The sequence below is a fragment of the Protopterus annectens genome, chromosome 3.part1 (assembly GCF_019279795.1).
Source record: "Protopterus annectens isolate FY-2018-M chromosome 3.part1, PAN1.0, whole genome shotgun sequence".
Taxonomy (NCBI): Eukaryota; Metazoa; Chordata; order Ceratodontiformes; family Protopteridae; genus Protopterus; species Protopterus annectens.
In genome coordinates this window covers 178,827,368-178,848,833 of record NC_056732.1, presented here as the reverse complement: position 1 = coordinate 178,848,833, position 21,466 = coordinate 178,827,368, and the positions used below count along the sequence as shown (strand labels likewise).

At 42.4% G+C, this 21,466-nt stretch overlaps 1 protein-coding gene across 3 annotated transcripts in view; it reads left to right on the top strand.

The window, feature by feature from the left end:
* The window catches only part of EPC1 (enhancer of polycomb homolog 1), a 1,950,735-nt gene that overhangs the window by 287,289 nt on the left and 1,641,980 nt on the right, over positions 1–21,466 (top strand). Inside the window, exon 1 of one of the 3 annotated variants that reach the window (XM_044066704.1) lies at positions 4,994–5,439. The exons of 1 other annotated variant lie outside the window; for it this stretch is intronic. In XM_044066704.1, the coding sequence (XP_043922639.1) occupies positions 5,287–5,439 (153 nt within the window). In that variant the 5' untranslated portion in view covers positions 4,994–5,286. Of the gene's footprint in view, positions 1–4,993; positions 5,440–5,881; positions 5,903–21,466 lie in introns of those variants that run through there. One more of the 3 variants, XM_044066707.1, reaches the window with a different exon arrangement.

The window sequence follows — 21,466 nt, the reverse complement described above, 5'->3', positions numbered from 1 at the left end:
TCCATTGTCATAGGTAGTTACTAGGTTTGCAGTCCAAGGGACTGTTGAGGAATCTACTCAAATTCCCAGTTGCACTAAGCAATATCTGTTTAATTGACTTGCTCAAGGTCATACAGCAGGGAAATGAGAGCTGAGAGAATCAAACCCTGCATCACAGGAAATACAGCTTGCAGCCTTAAACCTCTGCACCAACTGTCAGCCAAGTGTTAACTCAAGGCCCTGATGAGATTTGGATGACTGTCTTCTGGTGCTCCATCCATTCAGGAACCAGTATTGGTGAGAAAGTAATTGCTCACATCTGTAGGGAAAAATTGTGAATGTGGCAAAATCATAAATATAACCTGCACAGCCGCTGATAGTCAGGTCACAGTTTACATAAGTCATGCAGAGCACAACTCCATGTGGCTTGAATAAACTAGATTAATTTTTATTTCATCATTTTTGACTCGCACAAATGTGGGCTGTAGCTTTTGTGAAAGGGCACTGGTTGTCATGGCAGCATCCAGTTCCTTTTGATTCCTCATATCAGATACTGCTTGAGAATTATGCAGTGGATTCTTTGGGTTCATTGGTCTCAGGAATGCAGTTATTGTGTCCCATCAGATCCACATGTCTTAGGTGTACAGATGTTTACTCTGAGGGATGGATCTAGACTCCCCTCCACCTACACATATGTTGATGATGATCCCTGTAGATATTCATCCCCATGGGAGGGGTATTTCAGTGGAGGACATTTCAAGGTGTCCAGATGTCTTCAGAACTCTCTCTCTTTTGTCAGTGCTTTATATGAGTGTGGTAATTTTGATCCTCTAGTCCTTTCAGGACTCATCGTGCAGAGAGTTGTCTCTGTACAGTTTAGACAACATGTCACTATTATGGTACATCAGCTAGTGGGAGAGGGTGTACAGTCACATCCCCTGTGCTGAGAGCTCAGAACATCTGAAACAGATAACTGCCTCTGCCCAAGCGGTCCCTCATTTCCATGGTAGCTTTGAATTTTTTTCTCCGTAGATGTGAACTGTTTATCTCCTTGAACAGTATCAAGTGCAGCATATTTTTATCTCTTATTTTCTACACCAAGGATGCCCCTTGGAATGTTGTTGCTCATAAATGGCCACTGAGACATCTCAATATCTTCTCCCTATTTTCTCTGATTGTACTTACTCAAAATGGAAAGTTCACAAATCAAAGGCAATCCTTGCAGCACTGTATTGGCCCTGGCAGATTTTGTTCCCACCACTGCTACCTTATCTTTTGGAAAAGCATTAGTTCTTGAAACCCAGAAAAACACTGTGGATTTGCACAACTCCCTGGCACTAGCTTTTTGTCTTTTCTACTTATGGTAGTATCCAGCACACCCTCCTTCTCTGGAATGATAAGTAAGGTTTTATCTTCTCAAAAGCTGATTACCAAGATCTGGCCTCATGGTGCAGAAGGACTAAGCCCTTTATCTTCACCAGATGATCTGCGTTCATTTAGCGGTATGGGCATTGGAATGACTGGAGGGGATGAGTGTGAGTGGCTGAAGCTTGCTTGCTCATTCTGGGGGGGGGGGGCATTGGAATGACTGGTGGGGATGGGTGTGAGTGGCTGAAGCTTCCTTGCCCATTCTTGAGGAAGAGAGGCTGCTTAGGGTTTGCTGTAGTAGCAGCAGTGTTAAGACCCTGACAAACTCTGTGTTGCAAGCAGTATACCTCTTAGGGGGTTGTCCATGGGCAGAAACATGCATACACCACCCTTAGGCAATGACTGCTGAGCCCACAAGGGTGCTGTGAGGTGGAAGGGGTTTATGACACACTCCACAGCAGAGGTGTATGACAATGCACTAGCACCCTTGGTCTCCTCACTGGCCCTGGATGTAGGTTGGGTTGAGCGTGGGGGAGGCTAAGATGGTGGGTAGATTAGACCCATTAAAAGGAAACATTGTAGAAGGACAATTCAACACTGTTGTTTTCTTTTTCATGTAGGCTACTGCCAAGCTTTTGTATCCATTCCCAGATTCTATTTATGCAGCTGTGGACTACACCTGTATTTTTAAATCAGGACTTTGCATACAAGTCCTCGTCGACATAATAACTATTTCATTATTTTGAGTACCTTGAGTAAACTCTAGTCCAGGAATAGTGCTCACATAAAGCCTTTATTTCTTGCACTCTTGTCCCATCATCACTTCCCCTGCTAGATGTCCCACTCTTTCAGAAAAACTATGAAAAAAGGTGGTCAAAGAGATTTAAAAAAAAAGCAAAAACAGTTTGGATAGTACACCAGGTTCTTTTTAGTGCTGGCCAAAGTACATGTATTCCCAAGGAAATCTGTGGTTTTGGTTAAGTTGATCATTCTTTGTCTAGATGTAGACTACAACCCCCCCCCCCCCAAAAAAAAAAAGATGCATATTTCCATATTATGATTGCAGAGTAGTCTGACAGTTTTACACTCTTCTGAGTCTGGTCCAGTCATTACCAGTTCTGGAGTTTCCTAGTCTATATCATCTCATATCCCAGGATGTTTACCAAGTGTGCCCATAGTGACACCTTACCAAAGACTGCAGGGTGACTGGCTCTTAGCTGTCCCACCTATTCAAATTCTGTTATTGGTGAGGGGAGTTTGATTACTTTGTCCTCTTATTTGAGGGTAACAGTAAGTATTTCAAAGTCCTGCCTGCAATCTGCTTAGCTACTTACATTCCTAGGCTGCAGTGTAGAAACTCATTGATGCAGATTTGGTTGATTCCCTACCCTATTCCTGTAATGTAGTCATTGATATTTGTACAGCAACTACATGGTTCAACAGCAATACTTGTGAATCGTGCAGATGTCAAGCCAGGTCTCATAACCAGGCTCGCTACATCTTTTGCAGCTGTCGCAATAAACTGTGTGTTTAAGGGAGACCAGCCTGTAGTGCTTGCTTGGAATTGTGACTTTAGAGTTACTGACAAGGGACCTTGTAAAAAGATAAAGGGTGTCAGTTACATGTGGCAGCCAGGCTTAACATAACTTGTTTTCCTTCTTGGGACAAACAAGTTATGTCTAGTGGCAGAATTACAGTGAAACAAGTTGTTTCATCATTATCTTCTCCCTTTGAAATGCGATCCAAGTAATCATGTTACCCCCAATACTAAACCAAAACCATAATCCTAAGCCATGTCTCTAAAACTGTGAACCTAACTTTAACCATAGTCCTGAAACTGAAAGGTGTCTTTAATTTTTGTTTTGCAAGCAGCACTCCTCATCAGCCCAGCAGCATCAGAGGAACACTCCACACACTGTAAGTAGTAATTATTACGCTACTTGTACAGATCATGCCCAGTATCAGTGCAAGTAACCATTGCCGAGGAAAACTGTGCCTGCTGTAAATGTTAAACTTTGGACCGGGTCCGGGTCATTGTTGAAAAGTATTCTAGAATGGATGCCAAGCTGTCAATTTATACATTTGCTGGAGTTCAAGAAGGAATGTTTGTCACAAATAATGATGTTAAGCAGAGACGGACAGGCATATATATTTTATAACCATCTTAAGTTTAAATAGTTATGAAAGACAGTGATGGGATTTCTGAAGGGTTAACATGAAAAATCTGGAAATGTAAAATAAAATTGATAATCTCCAAATTAACGCCAGTGGAATTTTAGTGGTGTGAGTAAATTCAAAATTAAAACAATTTTAATGTTAATTAGGGGGAGAGCAGTGATCCACCATCCATGTTCAGACTCAGCTTGGACAAAAGCAGAGCAAACTGAAACACCATGTTACTCTGAGAGACACGTTTGTCGCCAAACCAGTAGTTTAAGATACATAGCAAAATTTCTTATAAGTGAATATGAGTAAGATCCGATATATATTGAGAGACAGCATGTTATAACAGTATTAGAATGGCGATTCCTTTTAGGAAGGAACCAAAACTGTTGGTTTTAATGCTTGAGATATGTTCTGTTTAGAAGCATATATTGTGTTTTAGTGTCTAACGTTATTGCCGTTTATGTATTATTATGTTTTCTTAGCTTTTTCGTGTTGTTGAACAGTACAATGAGAATTTTGCTGCAAAGTTTTTTCGTTTGTTTTTCCCGTACTGTATGCAACATGTTCCGCTATATATATTTTTAACATTCGGTTATCTGCTTGCTTGCCATTCCATCTTGTTGGTCCTGGCTGAAAGAGGTATGTATCTTCAGTCTTGTATCCTTGCAGTAGAGTACCAAAGTATATGGATAGGAACTCCATTATCATTTAGTCTTTGCAAATTGCGCATGCATTCTTAATCGTGGATTTATATGCGTATCGCTTAACTCCAAAAGTTTGCCTCATATTTGAGTCCGTTTTTCATAAAACGTGTTTTCATAAGAAAATCGTTGAGAACCGAAGTCACAAAATAATGACAGAAATTTGAGTTTCAGATTTAATATTTTCCAGCAATTGCATACCGATGAAAAACTTGTTGCAATTTTTTACAGTTAAAATATTTAAAATTCTCCCCTTCTTTGGACTCCCCCATTATTTCTGACTTTGCCCAGTCTATTTCTTGTGCCAAGAGGATGAGAGAAACGAGAGGAGTTGCGTTGACATAATGAAATATTGATAGGTTGTGCTGCTGTCATGATTTTGTTCGAGAAAGGCGAATGCTACGAGAAATTGGTTTAGCAGTATTACAGGAGTTGTGTGTTATAGCAGCACCCATTCAGTGCATGCCACCCTTTTCTTACCGCTAAGGTATGTGTCATGCCAATAACCTAGATCTGGCTCCACCCTCACTCCTTTAGACATACTTGGAAATTGTTACTCGGTAACAACAGTTGGCAATCGTCAGCGAATCCCTTTTCCACTCCAGATATTGCCCATTTTACCCCCGATATCTAAAGCGTGAATTACAAACGCGCCTAGTAGCCAAGCACCTTGTTTATATCTGTCTTTAACTTCTACTTGCCCCGTTGCTTGGTCAGTTGTCTTGGCTTGGCAAGTGCACGCGTGCTGATACGCTATATGTTTCTCTGCGCCGCGCACATGCGCGGTGCAATGTGGGAATGGCAGTTGTAGTTTGGGTTGGCTGTAAGAGGGACAGTAGAGTTTTAATGTCCGCCATGTTGGCCATGGCGTATTAAACAGGGAAAGCGAGAACGGAGTGATAGGAGACCGACACCAGTCTACAAAACCTGGGACTCCGGGCCTCGCTCATTTACGTTGTACAAAACACAATTCCATCATTTAACGTTTGAAACAAAGGATCTATCAATGAGCGCTCCAGCTGGCATAGATTTAAACTGTAGAGATCGGATACATTTATATTGAAAAAATAAAATGAGTAAATTGTCGTTTCGGGCACGGGCGCTGGATGCGTCCAAACCATTACCCGTATTCCGCAGCGAGGATTTACCAGACTTGCACGAATATGCCTCTATTAACAGGGCTGTTCCGCAGATGCCAACGGGGATGGAAAAAGAAGAAGAGTCGGTACGTTTTTGTTAAGTTGTTGCTTTATGTTTGTGACAAGTGAAATTGACTGGAGTGGGTCGCCCATATTGTATGCGCAAGCTTGTAGAAAATGGCCGCCATTTTACCCCTACTCCACAAATGTAAACACAAAAATAATTGTAGTACAAGTGTGCAGATAAAAATGCCAAGTGTTTAATTTAGTTGGCAAGCCATTGTATAGTATAATGGTTTGTGCAAGCACTGATTAGGATTTGGGGATGGTGACTATAGGCAATCACGTGATGAGAAGTAAGTCAGCCATCTTGAATTTTTATTTGGGTTGGACTTGGAGGTGCAGCTTGCGAGTTTGTAGGGCAAGTTAACTGGGGTGGGTGGCGCTGAACAGTCAGCGTGTCTGTTTGGGGCGGGTCGTGGTGTTGCACGTTTGGACTGTTGTTGTTTACATGGTCACTTTTTTCCCTGACTCCAGTTTTAGTATTGGGTACGTAATTAACAGAGAGGGTTTTAGTTCTTTTTGTACATAGCTCTCATGTTTGTGGTACTTATTAAAAGTGAAGGAGATTTAAAACAAAGTGATGCGTTTAGTATTTGGGTACATAATTAACGAGCAGTTTTAGTTCTTTTGTAACTGGTCCTTATGTTGGTACTCCCTTGCTCATATGTGGAGAGAGATACTTAAAATAAATAAAGCGGTGTTTCAGTTTTGCCAGATGTCAGTATACGGTTTTAAAATGTTATCGGGGATTTTTTTAAAGCTCTGGGTGAAATATGATGGAATTACTTTTTTGCTTAATAGTCTCAAAGTGAAAACACTTTTGGACTGTTAAATTGTTTTGCAGTTTTAGGAGAATAGTTTCTTTTTTGTAATGGTTACATTGAAGTAGCTCTCTGTTTTTTAACACTTGAAGTCGGTAATAAAAGTAGAAGCGGTTTGGTAATACATCTGCGAGTTTTTTTTTGTTTTGTTAAAATGTACTTGCATAAATTTAATGTGTTGTGTATGTTATGTAGTATTTTATGTTTTAGTGAAAACTGTCTCACTTTAAGCATAGGAAAAATAAATAAATTAAATAAAATAAAAAGTGGTAACCCTACTACAGTATTAGTGCTGTGACTTATGCAGGAACATTTAAATGTAAATAGCGTGTTGGTTCCAAAGTTTTTTGTGATGTAATGACAGAACCTGTTAGTTTCCGAATGTTTATTTTTGCTGTTATGCGAACACAAATATGTTATTTTAGTAGAACATTTCTGTAATGTGGATAAGCAGTTGTAACGGGTTTAGTTCACATTTGCATCACTTTATTTTTCTCCAGTAGCAAGTATTTATTTATTGACATTTGTTAACCTGGTTGTTCCAGCTGGATTTGTGGCCTGTTTTCAGTGGAGTCCCGAGGAGAAAAGCTCCAGTTACAAACAGCTTACAGTATTAAAGAAATTTGAAATACAACAGGTCAAAAAATAGAAATGCATACAGCAATATATAAATAGTAATTTTTCAAAGTTAAATAAAAATCTATACATATGAATTTAAATCCTTCAATTTTGTAGTTTGGGTTTACCAGGTAACTATCTAGTAGGTTACAAGGTGAATGGGGAGAGACCATTTTAGATGCATATACAGGGGTGTGGGGGTTAGGTTGGGTTATGGCAGGGGCAAGTCTTGGTGTTAAGTAGATTAAAAAGTGTGATGAGTGGGTAATGGAAAGTATGTATAAGGGAAGTTTGTTCCAAGCTTGGGCTGCAGATGATTTATATAGAATTTTGCCCACATTTTTTCTTTGGTAGATGTACATAAGTTGCTGGTTAGAGGTGCGGAGGGTACAAAATGGTGCATAAGTGGAGACCAGGGAAGAGAGAGCTGCACAACGAGGTTAAGTTGGTTTGTATAGAAAGTGTATTATTTGAAATTGCAATAGAAGGAGTTGTTGGGGGAGTTCAAGCCAGTGTAGAGACTTTAGGGCAAGGCAGCGATGCAAGTTGTATGGAGAGTTCATAATGAGTCTAGCTATTTTGTGGTATGTTTGTTGAAGTTTGTATAAAGTTGTTGGCTTGAATGTTGATTAGAACTGGGGTAGCATGTAGAAGGGAGGGGAGGAGGAGAAGCACATATGCCAGGGAGAGTCTAGCATTAGAAGTTAGAATTTTTTTGTTGTGATATAGCAAACCTAGTTTCTGGTGTGTGTGTGTGTGTGTGTGTGTGTATATATATATATACATATATATATATATATATATATATATATATATATATATATATACACACACACACACATACATTGGAGTATGTACAGGTTGAATTTGAGTTAATTATCAATGATAACACCTAGGAGCTTTGTGTGGGGTTCTGGTTTTATGATTGTGATGTAATTATCAATGATAACACCTAGGAGCTTTGTGTGGGGTTCGGGTTTTATGATTGTGATGTTGGAGGATGTAATGGCAAAGGTGGGTTTATGGTGAGAAAGAGAACAGGGAAGAAAAGATTAACAGTTTGGTCTTTTTATGGTTAAGGATGAGTAGATTGTCAGACAACCACTTTGGTATGGAGTTCAAAGATATTGCTGGCGATGGAGATGAGAGAGGAGTGGTCTGCAAAGCCTGCAAAATTTCAGATTTTTATGGTCTACTTTTCACATGGACTGTTCCTATTTTAGTTTTTGCGCATATTACATATCATGGTTTATAGTAACAGTGGTGGTGTATTTATTTACATGTATACATAATTTGTGTGCATGTATCTAATATAACCTTACATTCGGCTGTAATGTAGCAGCAGTGGTCAGAAAAGTCTTTTATTTGGTTCATCGGTACTTGCGTATTATCGTAACCACATCGAGAACAACTCACTCTTGATATATTGACATGCTCTTCAAGTGGCAACCCAGTTGTGAAAGTCATGACTATGCCTTTCACTTAATTCTAGATAGCTGTCTGACTGATTTTTGGCAGTTTCTTAAAAGACGATCGTATCCTGGTCTTACAACATTTAACTTTTCATGAGACAGGGTGTAAACTCCAGGTTTATCAGACAGCTCTGTACATAACATTAACAGATAGGGACCAGAGCAGCAAAATCTGTACAGGACTGCATGGATCAGGCAATCCCAAATAAAACCAAGACTCTTTCCACAAAGGGCAAACGTCCAGTCTGGTGGACCCCAGCCATTAACAAACTTTACAATAAGAGGAGAAAGCTATTACATGATAGAACAAAATCCATAAAAGGGAAGTCACCCCTGATCATTATTAGTAAAAAAATACGAGCACTCATAAAATCAACTAAGGCCAATTTTGAGAGAAAAAGTGCCATGGATTCAGAGGACAATCATAAGGCCTTTTTCAGCTATGTTAGGAACCTGGGTGGAAACTCCCAGATATGCTCAGAATTAGTCCAAAATGATACAAAATCACTCAACCCACAGACATTGCGAACATACTGGCAGACAGGTTCAGTGCAAACTTCACCCCCCCCTCTCCCCGCCTAAAGGAGAGATAACTATCCCAGCCGAGTGTAGCCTCCGGGACATCTCAAATGCGCAGGTGAAAGCTGCTCTCTAAAGCTAAAAACACAGCATCAATGGGACCGGATGGTGTCCCCGGCTGTGTGCTACACGAGCTAAATGAGGAATTAACCCGGCACATACGGCAGCTGTTAAATCTCAGCCTCACCACAGGATCGTGCCCAAGGAGTGGCGTACGGCAACTGTGGTCCCACTCCACAAAGGCGCTCACGGACCCTGGTAATTACCGCCCCATAAGCTTAACAAGTCTAGTCTGCAAAGCTATGGAGAGGATCATAATGGAGCTCATAAACAAAGATATAGGGACTTGCAGACATTGGACCCGACCCAGTTTGGCTTTGTCAAGGGAAGATCATGCCTTTTGAACTTGGTCGACTTCTTGAAACAGTCACCAAGGCCATTGATGAGGGAAAGGCAGTCCATACAGCCTACCTTGACCTTGCAAAGGCTTTCGACACAATACCCCACTGGTATTGTAGAAAAACTTACCAGCTTAAATGTAAACCCATATGTCACAAGATGGGTTGCAAACTGGCTTAAGGACAGAACCCACAGGGTTAGAGTTGCTGGCGCTGTGTCAGACTCCAAGCCGGTCACAAGTGGTGTCCCACAGGGCTTGGTCCTTGGCCCCCTATTGTTTGGCATCTACTTCTCAGAAGTACAGGCCAGCATGGGAGGACTTTGGCTGACAAAGTTTGCAGACGACTGCAAACTGAGCGCCATAGTGGAAAGTGCAGGGGACACGGATAGCCTGCAGAAGGGACTCACGGAAACAGATAGCTGGTGCCAGAGCCATGACCTGAAGTTAAACGCCAAAAAATGTATAGTCATACCCTTCGGGAAAAACAAGGTAACCCCAAGCTACCATATAAGTGGCAATCCACTAAGCACAGAAGAGGTTATCAGGGACCTGGGGACCCAGGTTGACAGTGGCCTTTCTTTTGACACTCACATTGCTGAAGTGGTTAGAAAGACCTTCTACATTGCCCACCTGATCATGAAGGGATTCACATCCAGATCTAGTGAGGTCATTGTTCCCCTGTACTCTTCACTTATCAGACCAATGATCGAGTACAATGCCCCATTCGGGATGTATCTCACCAGACATCTGCAGCAATTGGAGAGACCCCAAAAGTTCCTCACCAAAAGGATAACGGGACTCCAAAATCTGTCCTATGCTGCCAGATTGAAGAAACTCCAGCTCTATTCAGTCGCATACCGTCTGCTCAGAGGTGACCTGTGCCTGACATACAAGGCCATGTCCAACCCGGAATTAATGGACATGCTCCACCTCAAAAAATCCAAATCCACCAAAACCACTAGAGCAAGCAACTTAAACCTTAGCACGGATATAAATAGGACGTGCTGGAGGGATAGATTTATCACTCAGAGACTCCCTATGCTGTGGAATAAAATCCCGGTCCATGTGAGGCAGAGCACCTCGCTGACTCTGTTCAAGAGAAATCTAGACCTGTGGATGGGAGATCGTAGGTTTACCCCGGGAATCATCTCTGTGTCACTGCTGGACAGAGGCACAACAAACTAATGGGCACAGTATTTCTTCATATAAGGGGTGGCGTAAGCCACAAAAATTTGGGCTAGGCTTATAAATGCCTTAGGGCAGATAGCCTAGTATAAACCTATGAACCTATGAACCTGACTTTTTGGGAACCTATTAAAAAAGATTACTTTTGCATAACTTTTCTGTTTGGAAGTGCGGTGGTTTCTTGATTATTTATAAACTTTACAGATGGGTTGTAGATTTCATAACCGTGCCCTTGATCATCTTTATGACAGTCCTATTAAGCTCGGATGATCTGAAATAGTCATCAAGTACTGCATTTATAGTCGCCTCCTTTTAGTTAAAAAAAAAAAAAAAAAAAATTAATTGGGTGTATGTATAACAGATTAAGTATTTGAATTAGAGGCCCTAACATGTTACAAACATCCCACAGATTTACATGCAGTGTTGAAAAACCACAATGAACAGGTCGCAGATAATCTAACTACCCAACTTGCTAGTAATAAAGACAGTAAAAGTGAAGTGATTTCTTATATGCGAGTACTGTTGTTTCAGAGTGATATTTAATATCTGTCCCTATTTTTGGGAGTTTTCCTCCCGTTTTGTTCAGGTTTTTTTGCTTAGAGGTTGAGGGGTATGCAGCTATCCGTTTATATTACTGAATTTCAGTAAGGACCTACATTGCTTTCTTTTTCCCACACTACCATTTGTTGATGATGTCTCCAAGTATCAGAAAACAAACAGTAGTACTTGTGTATATAAGAAATTACTACCAACTTGAGTTGTTACAGGATCTGTGACCTGCTCATTATGTTTTTTGAGTACTGCATGTACAATCCGTGAGATATTTGGAACGTGGTTGCGATAATACGCAAGTACTGGTTCATCTCATAAGTAAAGGGATTGCATCCAGAAAAAAGGAGGTGGTTATTTCTGTATACTTCTACTTCATTAGACCAGTAATTAAGTGTAACACCCCGTTTGGTATGTACCTCTCCAGATGTCTGCACCAACTGGAAAGGCCACTGAAATAACCTCACAAAGAGAATCTATGGCCTCCAACACGTGTCCTATGGGGACAGGCTCGAATCACTATCACTCTGAGCGATATTGTACAGATTGCTCAGGGGTGATCTGTGTCTCGCCTACTAGGCAATCTCGGACCCTGCCCTACTAGAGATGCTCCATATCTGTATAAGTCTTAACTCCTCACGCATTACCCTCTCGCAAGGTCTGAATCTAATAAGCGACATCAGCAAAACCTGTTCTCTAGTCAGAGTTGTCTCCCAGAGGCTGCCCCGTCTCTGGAATAGACTTAACCGTACATGTCAAACAAAGCACCTCGCTGACCCTTTTCAAGCTCAACCTTGATGAGAGGATGGGAAACAAATTTGTGCCAGGGGTAACACTGTGTCCCTCATTGACAGGGGCGACATGTGCAGACTGTGGCTTCTTTTTGGGGATAAACTCTTGGCTAGGCTTGTAAGGGCCCCAGGGGCATTTGTCTAGCAATCTTCTGTGATTCTATAATATATATAAACATTTGTACGTTTGTTTCTGTTTTATTAGCCATGTCTGCATACACTCTGTGTTGGGTCTTATTTTATCCTAAAAGTGACCAGTGATAAGTAGATGTTATAAAAAGTTGGTCTGACACAGGAGTGTAGATGTTTGTTCTACACACACTGCACACTTTACCAGACTGTTACCATTCTGTGCCTCCTCAGTCACTGTAACTTTGTTGTTTTCATGAAAACAAAAGTTAGGCATGTTAAAGTATGCCTTCAGATATTACAGAAACTAACTTGCGTACATTCATTCCCTAGAAAAGGAATGTATTTAAATTGGGATTAAAAAAATGCATAAACTGCAGTGAGCCAGACAGAAGATGGCAAAGTGGACTAGAAACTAAAAATCTTAAGAAAATTTTATTTACTTAAAACGCAGTCCTAAACTATACATCTAACAGGTGGAAAAAATTTAACACATTAGTACAGTAATACCACCAAAGTGCAGAAAGTAACAAAATTCAAAATGTACTTGAGAGCTAGGAGTAGAATGTTAGCTTTGAGACAGCTCCTTCATTAAATGCCTGGGCAAGTGTATTCAGTATACAAATTACACTGATCTGATGTCAATTTTCATTTTATCCTCAACCTTTGGGTTTGTGCTCAGGTCCGACCTGGCCGCTACTATAATTTGTGGTAATCAAACTCTCAAGCCTCTCCCTTATTCATAATATTCCCTTCCTAAATACTTCAAATCTCATTTGCCCCTATTTGCATTAGACATGGTGACCGGCTGTTCTCGAGCAGATATGTTTTTTCTTATTGAATTTAAAGTTTTCTTTTCTCTCTCAAATTTTTTCTTTTTACGTTTTCTCTGTTTATATTTTAGCATAGCTTAAATCTCTTACTGATTTCTTGCTATTTTCCTTTTCTTTTCGTATGAAAGTACCTCTGAATACTAGTGTTCTCTCCCCTTACACTTGGTGTATTCTCCTCTTAGTTTTTGCTCAACACTTTCTTTTTTCTCCTAGATATGGCAGAAAAAAAGGACTGGCTTCAAAAAATGAAAAGAATGTTAGAGGAAAATGCTTTATTCACTTTGTGTCTGTTGCTTGGGACCCCCATCATCTCCAAGAAGATTGCTGTATTTGCTAATGTGTTCAACCATAGAGCCCTGGTTGAATGAAAGAAGTGAAGAAGTTTGCTAAATTCAGTAAACGAAAGCACTAACCCTTATCTTTGGTCCTAGTGTGGTTTGTTCCTTGTATTTTGTTGTTTGAAGTTTGCAGTTTTGTTTTTTACTAGTTTTCTGAATGAAAGAATGAGCTGATTTTTAAAAGGTCTTCTTCAATCAGCTTTCAGTGAGGCATTATCTGGAGCTTCCCCTTCGAACAAACACAAAAAGAGCAAATAGAGTTCATCTAGTTCTTTGTCATACTCCATCAGAAACGTCTGAAAAATCTAAAAAGAGGCCTGTGTTGGCTTCGAAATCTCCGGACCCATCTGTTAAGACCCAAACATTTGAGACGTGGCTCCACCCACTTTTTCGGATCTGACATTGGACACGATTAAACTTAGACTTGATCAGACAATTGTTTGACTTCTAGCTTTCCTACGTTGCAAAGGACCCATACTTGTCTTCAGTTGATCCGGTCCCATTTAAAGTTCCTTCCCCCTTTTTGGAAAGACCAAAGTCACCTTCTGCAGTGTCTTATCTGCTCTTCTAGGAGTTTGATCAACGTGGCCGTGGAGAAACTGGTGAGAGAGATTCTCTGGGCACAGAGTATGCAGGGGATTTTTTCTGCTCCTACTCCTTTGGGTCAGGAGTTCCATACATTGGCTACCTGTCCTTTTACATCCTTCTCTGACTTCTTTCAAAGCTTCGGAGTTATTTGGTCTGAGCCACTCGGCACCGTCTGCTTTGGCTCGGAAGATAACTCTCTATCATCGGAGCCATCGTTTACTCTGAGTTCTTTGGTTCAGTCGGATCCAGAGACCTCTCGGAGACATAGTTGCCTAGTCTGCTCTGAAGTTTTTGGAGCTGCCCCTACACCTAGGGCATCGGCTCAGGGTAGCTTGACTCCAGCTTTGGCATTAGGAGGACTTTCCTCCGAACAAGAAGGAACTAGGATTCAGAGGCTTGCCCTCTCTTATCTGGAGTCTTGTCCTTCTCGGGGAAGGTCAGCCTTTGAGGTTTTGGAGAGAGCCATGTCTGCTTCAGTGGCTCAGACACCCCCCCCCCGGATCCTCAGCCCCCAGCCCTGTCATCTCTGCGTACAGTGCCAACCTTTTTCGCGACAAAGACAGCGAGTACCGAAACCTCAGACTTCCCTGCAGTGCTTTCCCATCTCTTCTGATACCCCCCAGAGCATCACACTGAGGAGGCCCCTAAGAAGTTGTGCAGGAGGAAGGAAGCACTTGGATTCCCTGGAAGAATCTGTCACCAAAGGCACGGACTTAGATGAGGGCGAAGGGTCCCCAAGGTTAACTCCTGATGATGTCTCCTTTGGGAGAAGTCCTGGAAATTTTAAAACTGAGAGGTGATTGGAAGCCCAGCAGTCCTTTTTGTCTGAGGAGTCTGTGTACATGGAGGCTTTTGGTACCCACCTGTCTACCACCTGGGTGACTCCACCCACCGACAGCTTTATTGAGTTGATCTCTTGGTGGGCATGGAATGCCCACGACACCATTGAGCTGATTCCCCAGAGACCAGACAAAATTATTACCGCTCCTGAGGACCAACAATTTTGGGCAAAGTGTGCATGTGGATCCCATGGTTGTGGTGGCGGCCACGAAGAAGGAACTAGCTGAGGAATGTTCCGGGCGATGGATAGGTTTAGAAAGTGTGTCTGTTCTTCAGCAACCTTCTCCTTACAGTCACTGAACTGTCTGGCCCACTTCACTAGATTACAAAAGAATTTAATTAGAGCTTTCAGATACCTTCTCAAGATCCGTGTCTGAGGAAGTACGAGCTTGTCTCTTCCCAGTTGGCTACTCTCCAGTCTATTTCTAACTCTTCGTGAGCTCATTTCACATGTAACCAAAGGAATGAGTAGAGCAGCAGTGGGTTCAGGCAATGAAATTAGCAGGCACTTGTGTGACTTTGTGGAGCCTTTGAAGTCTACGTTCATCAATGCCTTCTTTGGCTGCATGTCCTTATTCAGCCCTAAAGTAAGACATGTTGTCCAGGTGTGAGAAAGATGGGAATACCCTATCTGCAGTGGGCATGTTTCTCCACTCTGCAGAGATCCTTCAGGAATCATTGAAGCAGTGAGAAAATGTGGTTCAGAAAATCCCAGTTTGTATTTTCAAGACTCGCGTGGAAGTATTTCCCCTAGGGGCAGAGGGTGGAACTCCATTGGCATCATCTTCAAGGAGGTCATGGCAGAGGAGGTCCACAGAACCAAGGGTCCAGAGATTTTCTTTGGCATGCCCTTCCAGTGCTCCTGAACGGAGGCCCAATTGCCCTCCATTGGAGACCGTCTGGGGTCAGTTGTCTCTGCATTGGAGAGCCTGGCTGAAATAACTTTGGTTACATGGGTGCGGAGGATCATTTCCAGAGATTGTCATACCCTTTTCTCTTCCTCCTCCTCCCTAATGTAGAAAAGTCCCTGATCTATCCAGTCAAAAGCTGCTAGAAAAATGAGTAATCAGAGAGGATCTGGAATTTACTCAAGATTCTTTTTAGTGTCCAAGAAAACAGGGGCCTGGAGACCAGTCTTGGATCTCAGCAACTTGATCAGATTAGTTTGAAACAAGTTCTGGGTAGTCACGGTTCAGTCTGTTCTTCCGTTTCTGGAAAAGGATGACTGGATGTGCTCGATAGACCTTCAGAACACATGTTATCACATAAAAATGAACAAACGATCCAGAAGGTACATTCACTTCCATCTGCGAGCCAGTTATTATCAGCTTAGAGTGCTGCCCTTTGGTCTCACCACAGCCCCCAGGATGTTTACAAAGTGCACGGCAGTAATGGCAGCTCACTAAAGACTGTATGGATTATGGGTGTTTCTGTATCTAGATAACTGGCTTATTTCTGCCCCAGTCAGGCATCTACTATTGAAAGCAAGAGACAACATTCTCTGGATGTGCTTGTGTTTTAGGGATAACTGTAAACTATGATAAATCCTGTCTAGAACCCACCCAAAGTTTAAACCTTTTAGGAGCAATTCTCAGCACAAAAACAGTGGCCTCACTTTCCCCTGCAATAGTGGAAACAGTTTGGTCACTAGTCACAAGAATAATCTGCAGCAACAAAATCTCTGCTCGACTGGTTCTTCAGAATCTAGGATCAGTGGCAGCAGTAATAATGTTAGTCCCGCTATCCAGATATCGTGTGAGAATTCTGCAATGTCTCTTAACAGCACAATGGTTTATCCTTCTATAACCAATGTCAACTCAAATAAAAATCCCCAAGATTTGTGAAGATCATCTCAAATGGTGGATTCAGTCGGGTCAGTTACTACAAGGTCACCCATTTGTTCTTCCCCAGCCAAGGCAACAGTGACCACAGACTCTTCCCAGCTGGGTGGGGGGGGGGGGGCATTTTCTGGACAAAACAGTCCAAGCAACTTGGTCCCCCACAGAGATCAACTTGCATATCACGGTCCTAGATGAGAGCAGTGCTCTTAGCTTTGCAGGCTTTCTAAGATGCTCTTCCCGTAGGAATGATTGTAGTTCAATCACACAACATGTCAGTAGTCTGGTATATCAACAGAGGAGGAACTAGATCCTATCCCTTGTGACTAGAGGCTCTGAGTGACAATGGTTGATCTCTTCCAACCGCTTTCTCGTTGCAATGCATATTCCAGGGAAGTCCAGTGTGATTGCAGACAAGCTGAGCAAGTGCATTTTTCTACCCCACGAATGGTCCCTCAATCAGAATGTGACCGAAAGGATATCCCGTCAGTGAGGTCAGCCTTGCTGTGATCTTTTTGCATCTCTCCTAAATAACAAGTGCAGCAGCTACTTAGCCCTGGGTGGGGAGTCACCGAGGAATGCTCTTCTTCACTGTTGCCCCCCCCTCCCCCGTTTATGCCTTTCCCCCAACTCCATTAGTCCCAAAATTTCTGTAGAAAGCATGGCCTTCATTGCTTATTTTTACAGTCATAGGTGTGTTTTCTCATCCCCCCAACACTTTATATCTGGTGCGATTACTGTTTTATTGTGTGTGTGTGTGTGTGTGTGTGTGTGTGTGTGTGTGTGTGTGTGTGTGTGTGTGTGTGTGTGTGTGTGTGTGTGAGATGAGAGCAGAAAATGAAGTTTTAGGACTTTAAGTTTTTTCTTCCTTTTTCTTATCTGTGTATGGGTTCACACCCTTTGCAGTTAAATTAAAGAAGCACAAGTTTCTCCATAATTGTGCCAATGGGAGAAAATCCCTCCCCAGGATAGGCATATCATCTGCATGTATTGGTTAGGAGAGAATCATAAAACAGAAAACTGTTATAAGTGATTTCCTGGGTCTACCCCAAAGAACTAGAAAAATCACATAGGGTTGTACTTGCTTCCACAAGCTTTGACTGCTTCAGGGTCCTTTAAGCCATCAACATCATCTGGTTCTGCTATGGGTTTCTTTGTTTGATCCAGTGTCCCAGCCTAATAAAAAGGCAGCATTGGTATAAAAAAAAAAAAAAAATATTCATGGTCTGCATCTCTCTAATGTGTATGTCTAGACGTGAAATTTATGGCGGATCCTCAAAATTAAGATTAAAGTAATTCATAACTGCAAATTCTTCAGTTGTCTCATTTATATATATATATATATATGGGTCCCATTCTAAAGACCGAAACGCCGATTCCCCGACGCGGAAATCACAGACGCCAGATGACCGACAGGTACGTATACCGACAGGGTGATTCGCCGACAGTGGAAAGACCGACAAGGGTAATGTGCGATCGCGACCCGGTAAGTGTGCGACAGTGACGGAGGTAGGAGTGGTCAGGTAAGTGAGTTAGGGTTAGGGTGCAGGTAGGTGATGTGCGTTAGTGTCGGAGCTTGGGCTAGGTGTGTAAGTGAGTTAGGGTTAGGGTGCAGGTAGGTGATGTGTGCGTTAGTGTCGGAGCTTGGGCTAGGGGTGTGTAAGTGAGTTAGGTTAGGGTGCAGGTAGGTGAAGTGTGCGATAGTGTCGGACCTTAGGGTTAGGGTTTGGGTCAGGGCTAGTGTGTATGGTATGTAGTGTCGCGTGTTGTTTACGCCCGTGTCGGTGTTTTGGTGTTCGGTGTTTTGTGTTGTCGGTTATTTGGCGTGAGTTTTGTGTCGGGAATCGTCGGTCGGTATTTAGTAGACCCTATATATATATATATATATATATATATATATATATGTATATATATATATATATATATATATATATATATATATATATATATATATATATATATATATATATATATATATATATAGGCTGGATATTTTTTGTTCTCTAGGTCAGGCAGGGAAACTTTCTATCCCTTGTCTGAAATTAAAAATTCAGCAGTTGTGCTGAGTGCACAGGGAAGCAGCTGTGGTGACTTTGTTTGTGAAACAATAGAAGAGATGGATGTTTTAGGCTCTCCTCCTTCAATACCTCTGAAATTTTTCATTGGCAGCACAATTTAGGTACTTGTCTCAAGGATGTCAGCTTTTGAACCCCCCCCCCCTTTGTGTCCATAGAGATGTTGACTTCTACAGTGTCGTCGTTGACCATGTGATATAAAAATCATTTAAGTGAAAGACCTGAGACTTGCCTCACTGGGCTGTATGAAGAGAGACATGATTGAGCTCTCTGAGCAAATGTCCTAGACAGGTGTGTCCCTAGCCTTGAGAAGCATTTTACCTTCACCTAGAATGATGTCACAATATAAACAAAATGATCAAGTCCAATAATTGTGGCTAAGCAACAGACTCTGGGAATTGTAGGCCCATACGTCTGACCATCTTCATCTGTAAAGCCATGGAACATATCATATTGGACCTCATAAATAGATATACGTGACCTCCAAACCCTGGATGCAACCCAGATTGGCTTCAAGGGCAGATCCTGCCTGTTAAACCTGGTGGATTTCTTTGAAAATGGGATCAGGGCTATTAACAAGGGTAAGTCTGTGCACACAGTATACCTCGATTTGGCAAGGGCCTTGGACATAGTATTATCTGGCATTGGCTTTGTCAAGGGAAGATCATGCCTTTTGAACTTGGTCGACTTCTTCGAAATAGTCACCAAGGCCATTGATGAGGGAAAGGCAGTCCATACAGCCTACCTTGACCTTGCAAAGGCTTTCGACACAATACCCCACTCGGGTATTGTAGAAAAACTTACCAGCTTAAATGTAAACCCATATGTCACAATATGGGTTGCAAACTGGCTTAAGGACAGAACCCACAGGGTTAGAGTTGCTGGCGCTGTGTCAGACTCCAAGCCGGTCACAAGTGGTGTCCCACAGGGCTCGGTCCTTGGCCCCCTATTGTTTGGCATCTACTTCTCAGAAGTACAGGCCAACATGGGAGGACTTTGGCTGCCAAAGTTTGCAGATGACTGCAAACTGGGCCCATAGTGGAAAGTGCATCGGACACTGATATCCTTCAGAAGGGACTCACGGAAACAGATAGCTGGTGCCAGAGCCATGGCCTGAAGTTAAACGCCAAAAATGTATAGTCATACCCTTCGGGAGAAACAAGGTAACCCCAAGCTACCATATAGGTGGCAATCCACTAAGCACAGAAGAGGTTATCAGGGACCTGGGGACCCAGGTTGACAGTGACCTTTCTTTGACACTCACATTGCTAAAGTGGTTAGAAAGACCTTCTACATTGCCCACCTGATCATGAAGGGATTCACATCCAGATCTAGTGAGGTCATTGTTCCCCTGTACTCTTCACTTATCAGACCAATGATCGAAAGTACAATGCCCCATTCGGGATGTATCTCACCCGACATCTGCAGCAATTGGAGAGACCCCAAAAGTTCCTCACCAAAAGGATAAAGGGACTCCAAAATCTGTCATATGCTGCCAGATTGAAGAAACTCCAGCTCTATTCAGTCGCATACCGCCTGCTCAGAGGTGACATGTGCCTGACATACAAGGCCATGTCCAACCCAGAATTAATGGACATGCTCCACCTCAAAAAATCCAAATCCACCAAAACCACTAGAACAAGCGACTTAAACCTTAGCACGGATATAAATAGGACGTGCTGGAGGGATAGATTTATCACTCAGAGACTCCCTATGCTGTGGAATAAAATCCCGGTCCATGTGAGGCAGAGCACCTCGCTGACTCTGTTCAAGAGAAATCTAGACCTGTGGATGGGAGATCGTAGGTTTACCCCGGGAATAATCTCTGGGTCACTGCTGGACAGAGGCACAACAAACTAATGGGCACAGTATTTTTTCATATAAGGGGTGGCGTAAGCCACAATAATTTGGGCTAGGCTTATAAATGCCTTAGGGCAGATAGCCTAGTATAAACCTATGAACCTATGAACTTGGCTAACTGAATGTAAACCCCTTTGTAAGATGGGTTGCCAGCTGGCTCACAGAACAGTCACACACTGTCAAAGTGGGCGATGCCACATCAGCCAGTGGACGTGTCACCAGCAGGGTGCCCCAAGTATCAGTGCTGCGCTTCCTACTGTTTGATATATATTACTCAGAAGCTCAGGCCAAAACCAGGGGGCTGTGGCTGATCAAGTTTGTGGATGACTGCAAACTGGGTGCAATTATTGAATCGCCGAATGATGCCAGCATACTTCAGGGCGGGTGGACCAGTGACCGGTATCTTAGTCACAGTCTCAAACTAAATGCAAAGAAATGCATCATCGTTCCCTTTGGTATAAACACTGTCCCTTCACACTATCAAATTAACAACAATGCACTGTTTACCTACAAAGTGGCAAGAGGTCTGGGATCGCAAGTAGACTGTGACCTTAACTTTGACCACCATGTTTCTGCTGTAGTAAGGAAGGGTTTCTATGTAGCACACTGGATTAGCAGAGGCATCACCGCTAGAGCAAAGGAGGTTATAACCTCTCTATTCGTCACTAATCAGGCCCATAAATGAGTGTAACTCCCCTTTCGGCATGTACCGCCCAAAGTACCTGCAGCAATCAGAGAGACCTCAGAGGTTTCTGGCTAAGAAGATCAAGGGACTCCAGCACGTGCCTTACACAGACTGACTGAAGTCCCTGTCTCTGTACTCAGTATTGTATAGACCTCTTAGGGGAGACTTGTGCCTGGCTTCAGAGCAATCTCTGACCCAAACCTAATGAATTTGCTGCACATTCGTAAATCCAAATGGGAACTAGAGTTACTGTTCCAGGGACCTAAATATGGCCTGTGACTTGAATAGGATGTGCTGGAGGGACAGATTTGTCTCCCAGTGACTGCCGTGTCTTTGGAATAGTCTGCCAGTTCATGTGAAGCAGAGCACGTCTATCACGCTGTTCAAAAAAATAACCTGGACGAGTGGATGTGATACCATAAATTGTTAACTTGGATAGAGCCCGCAAC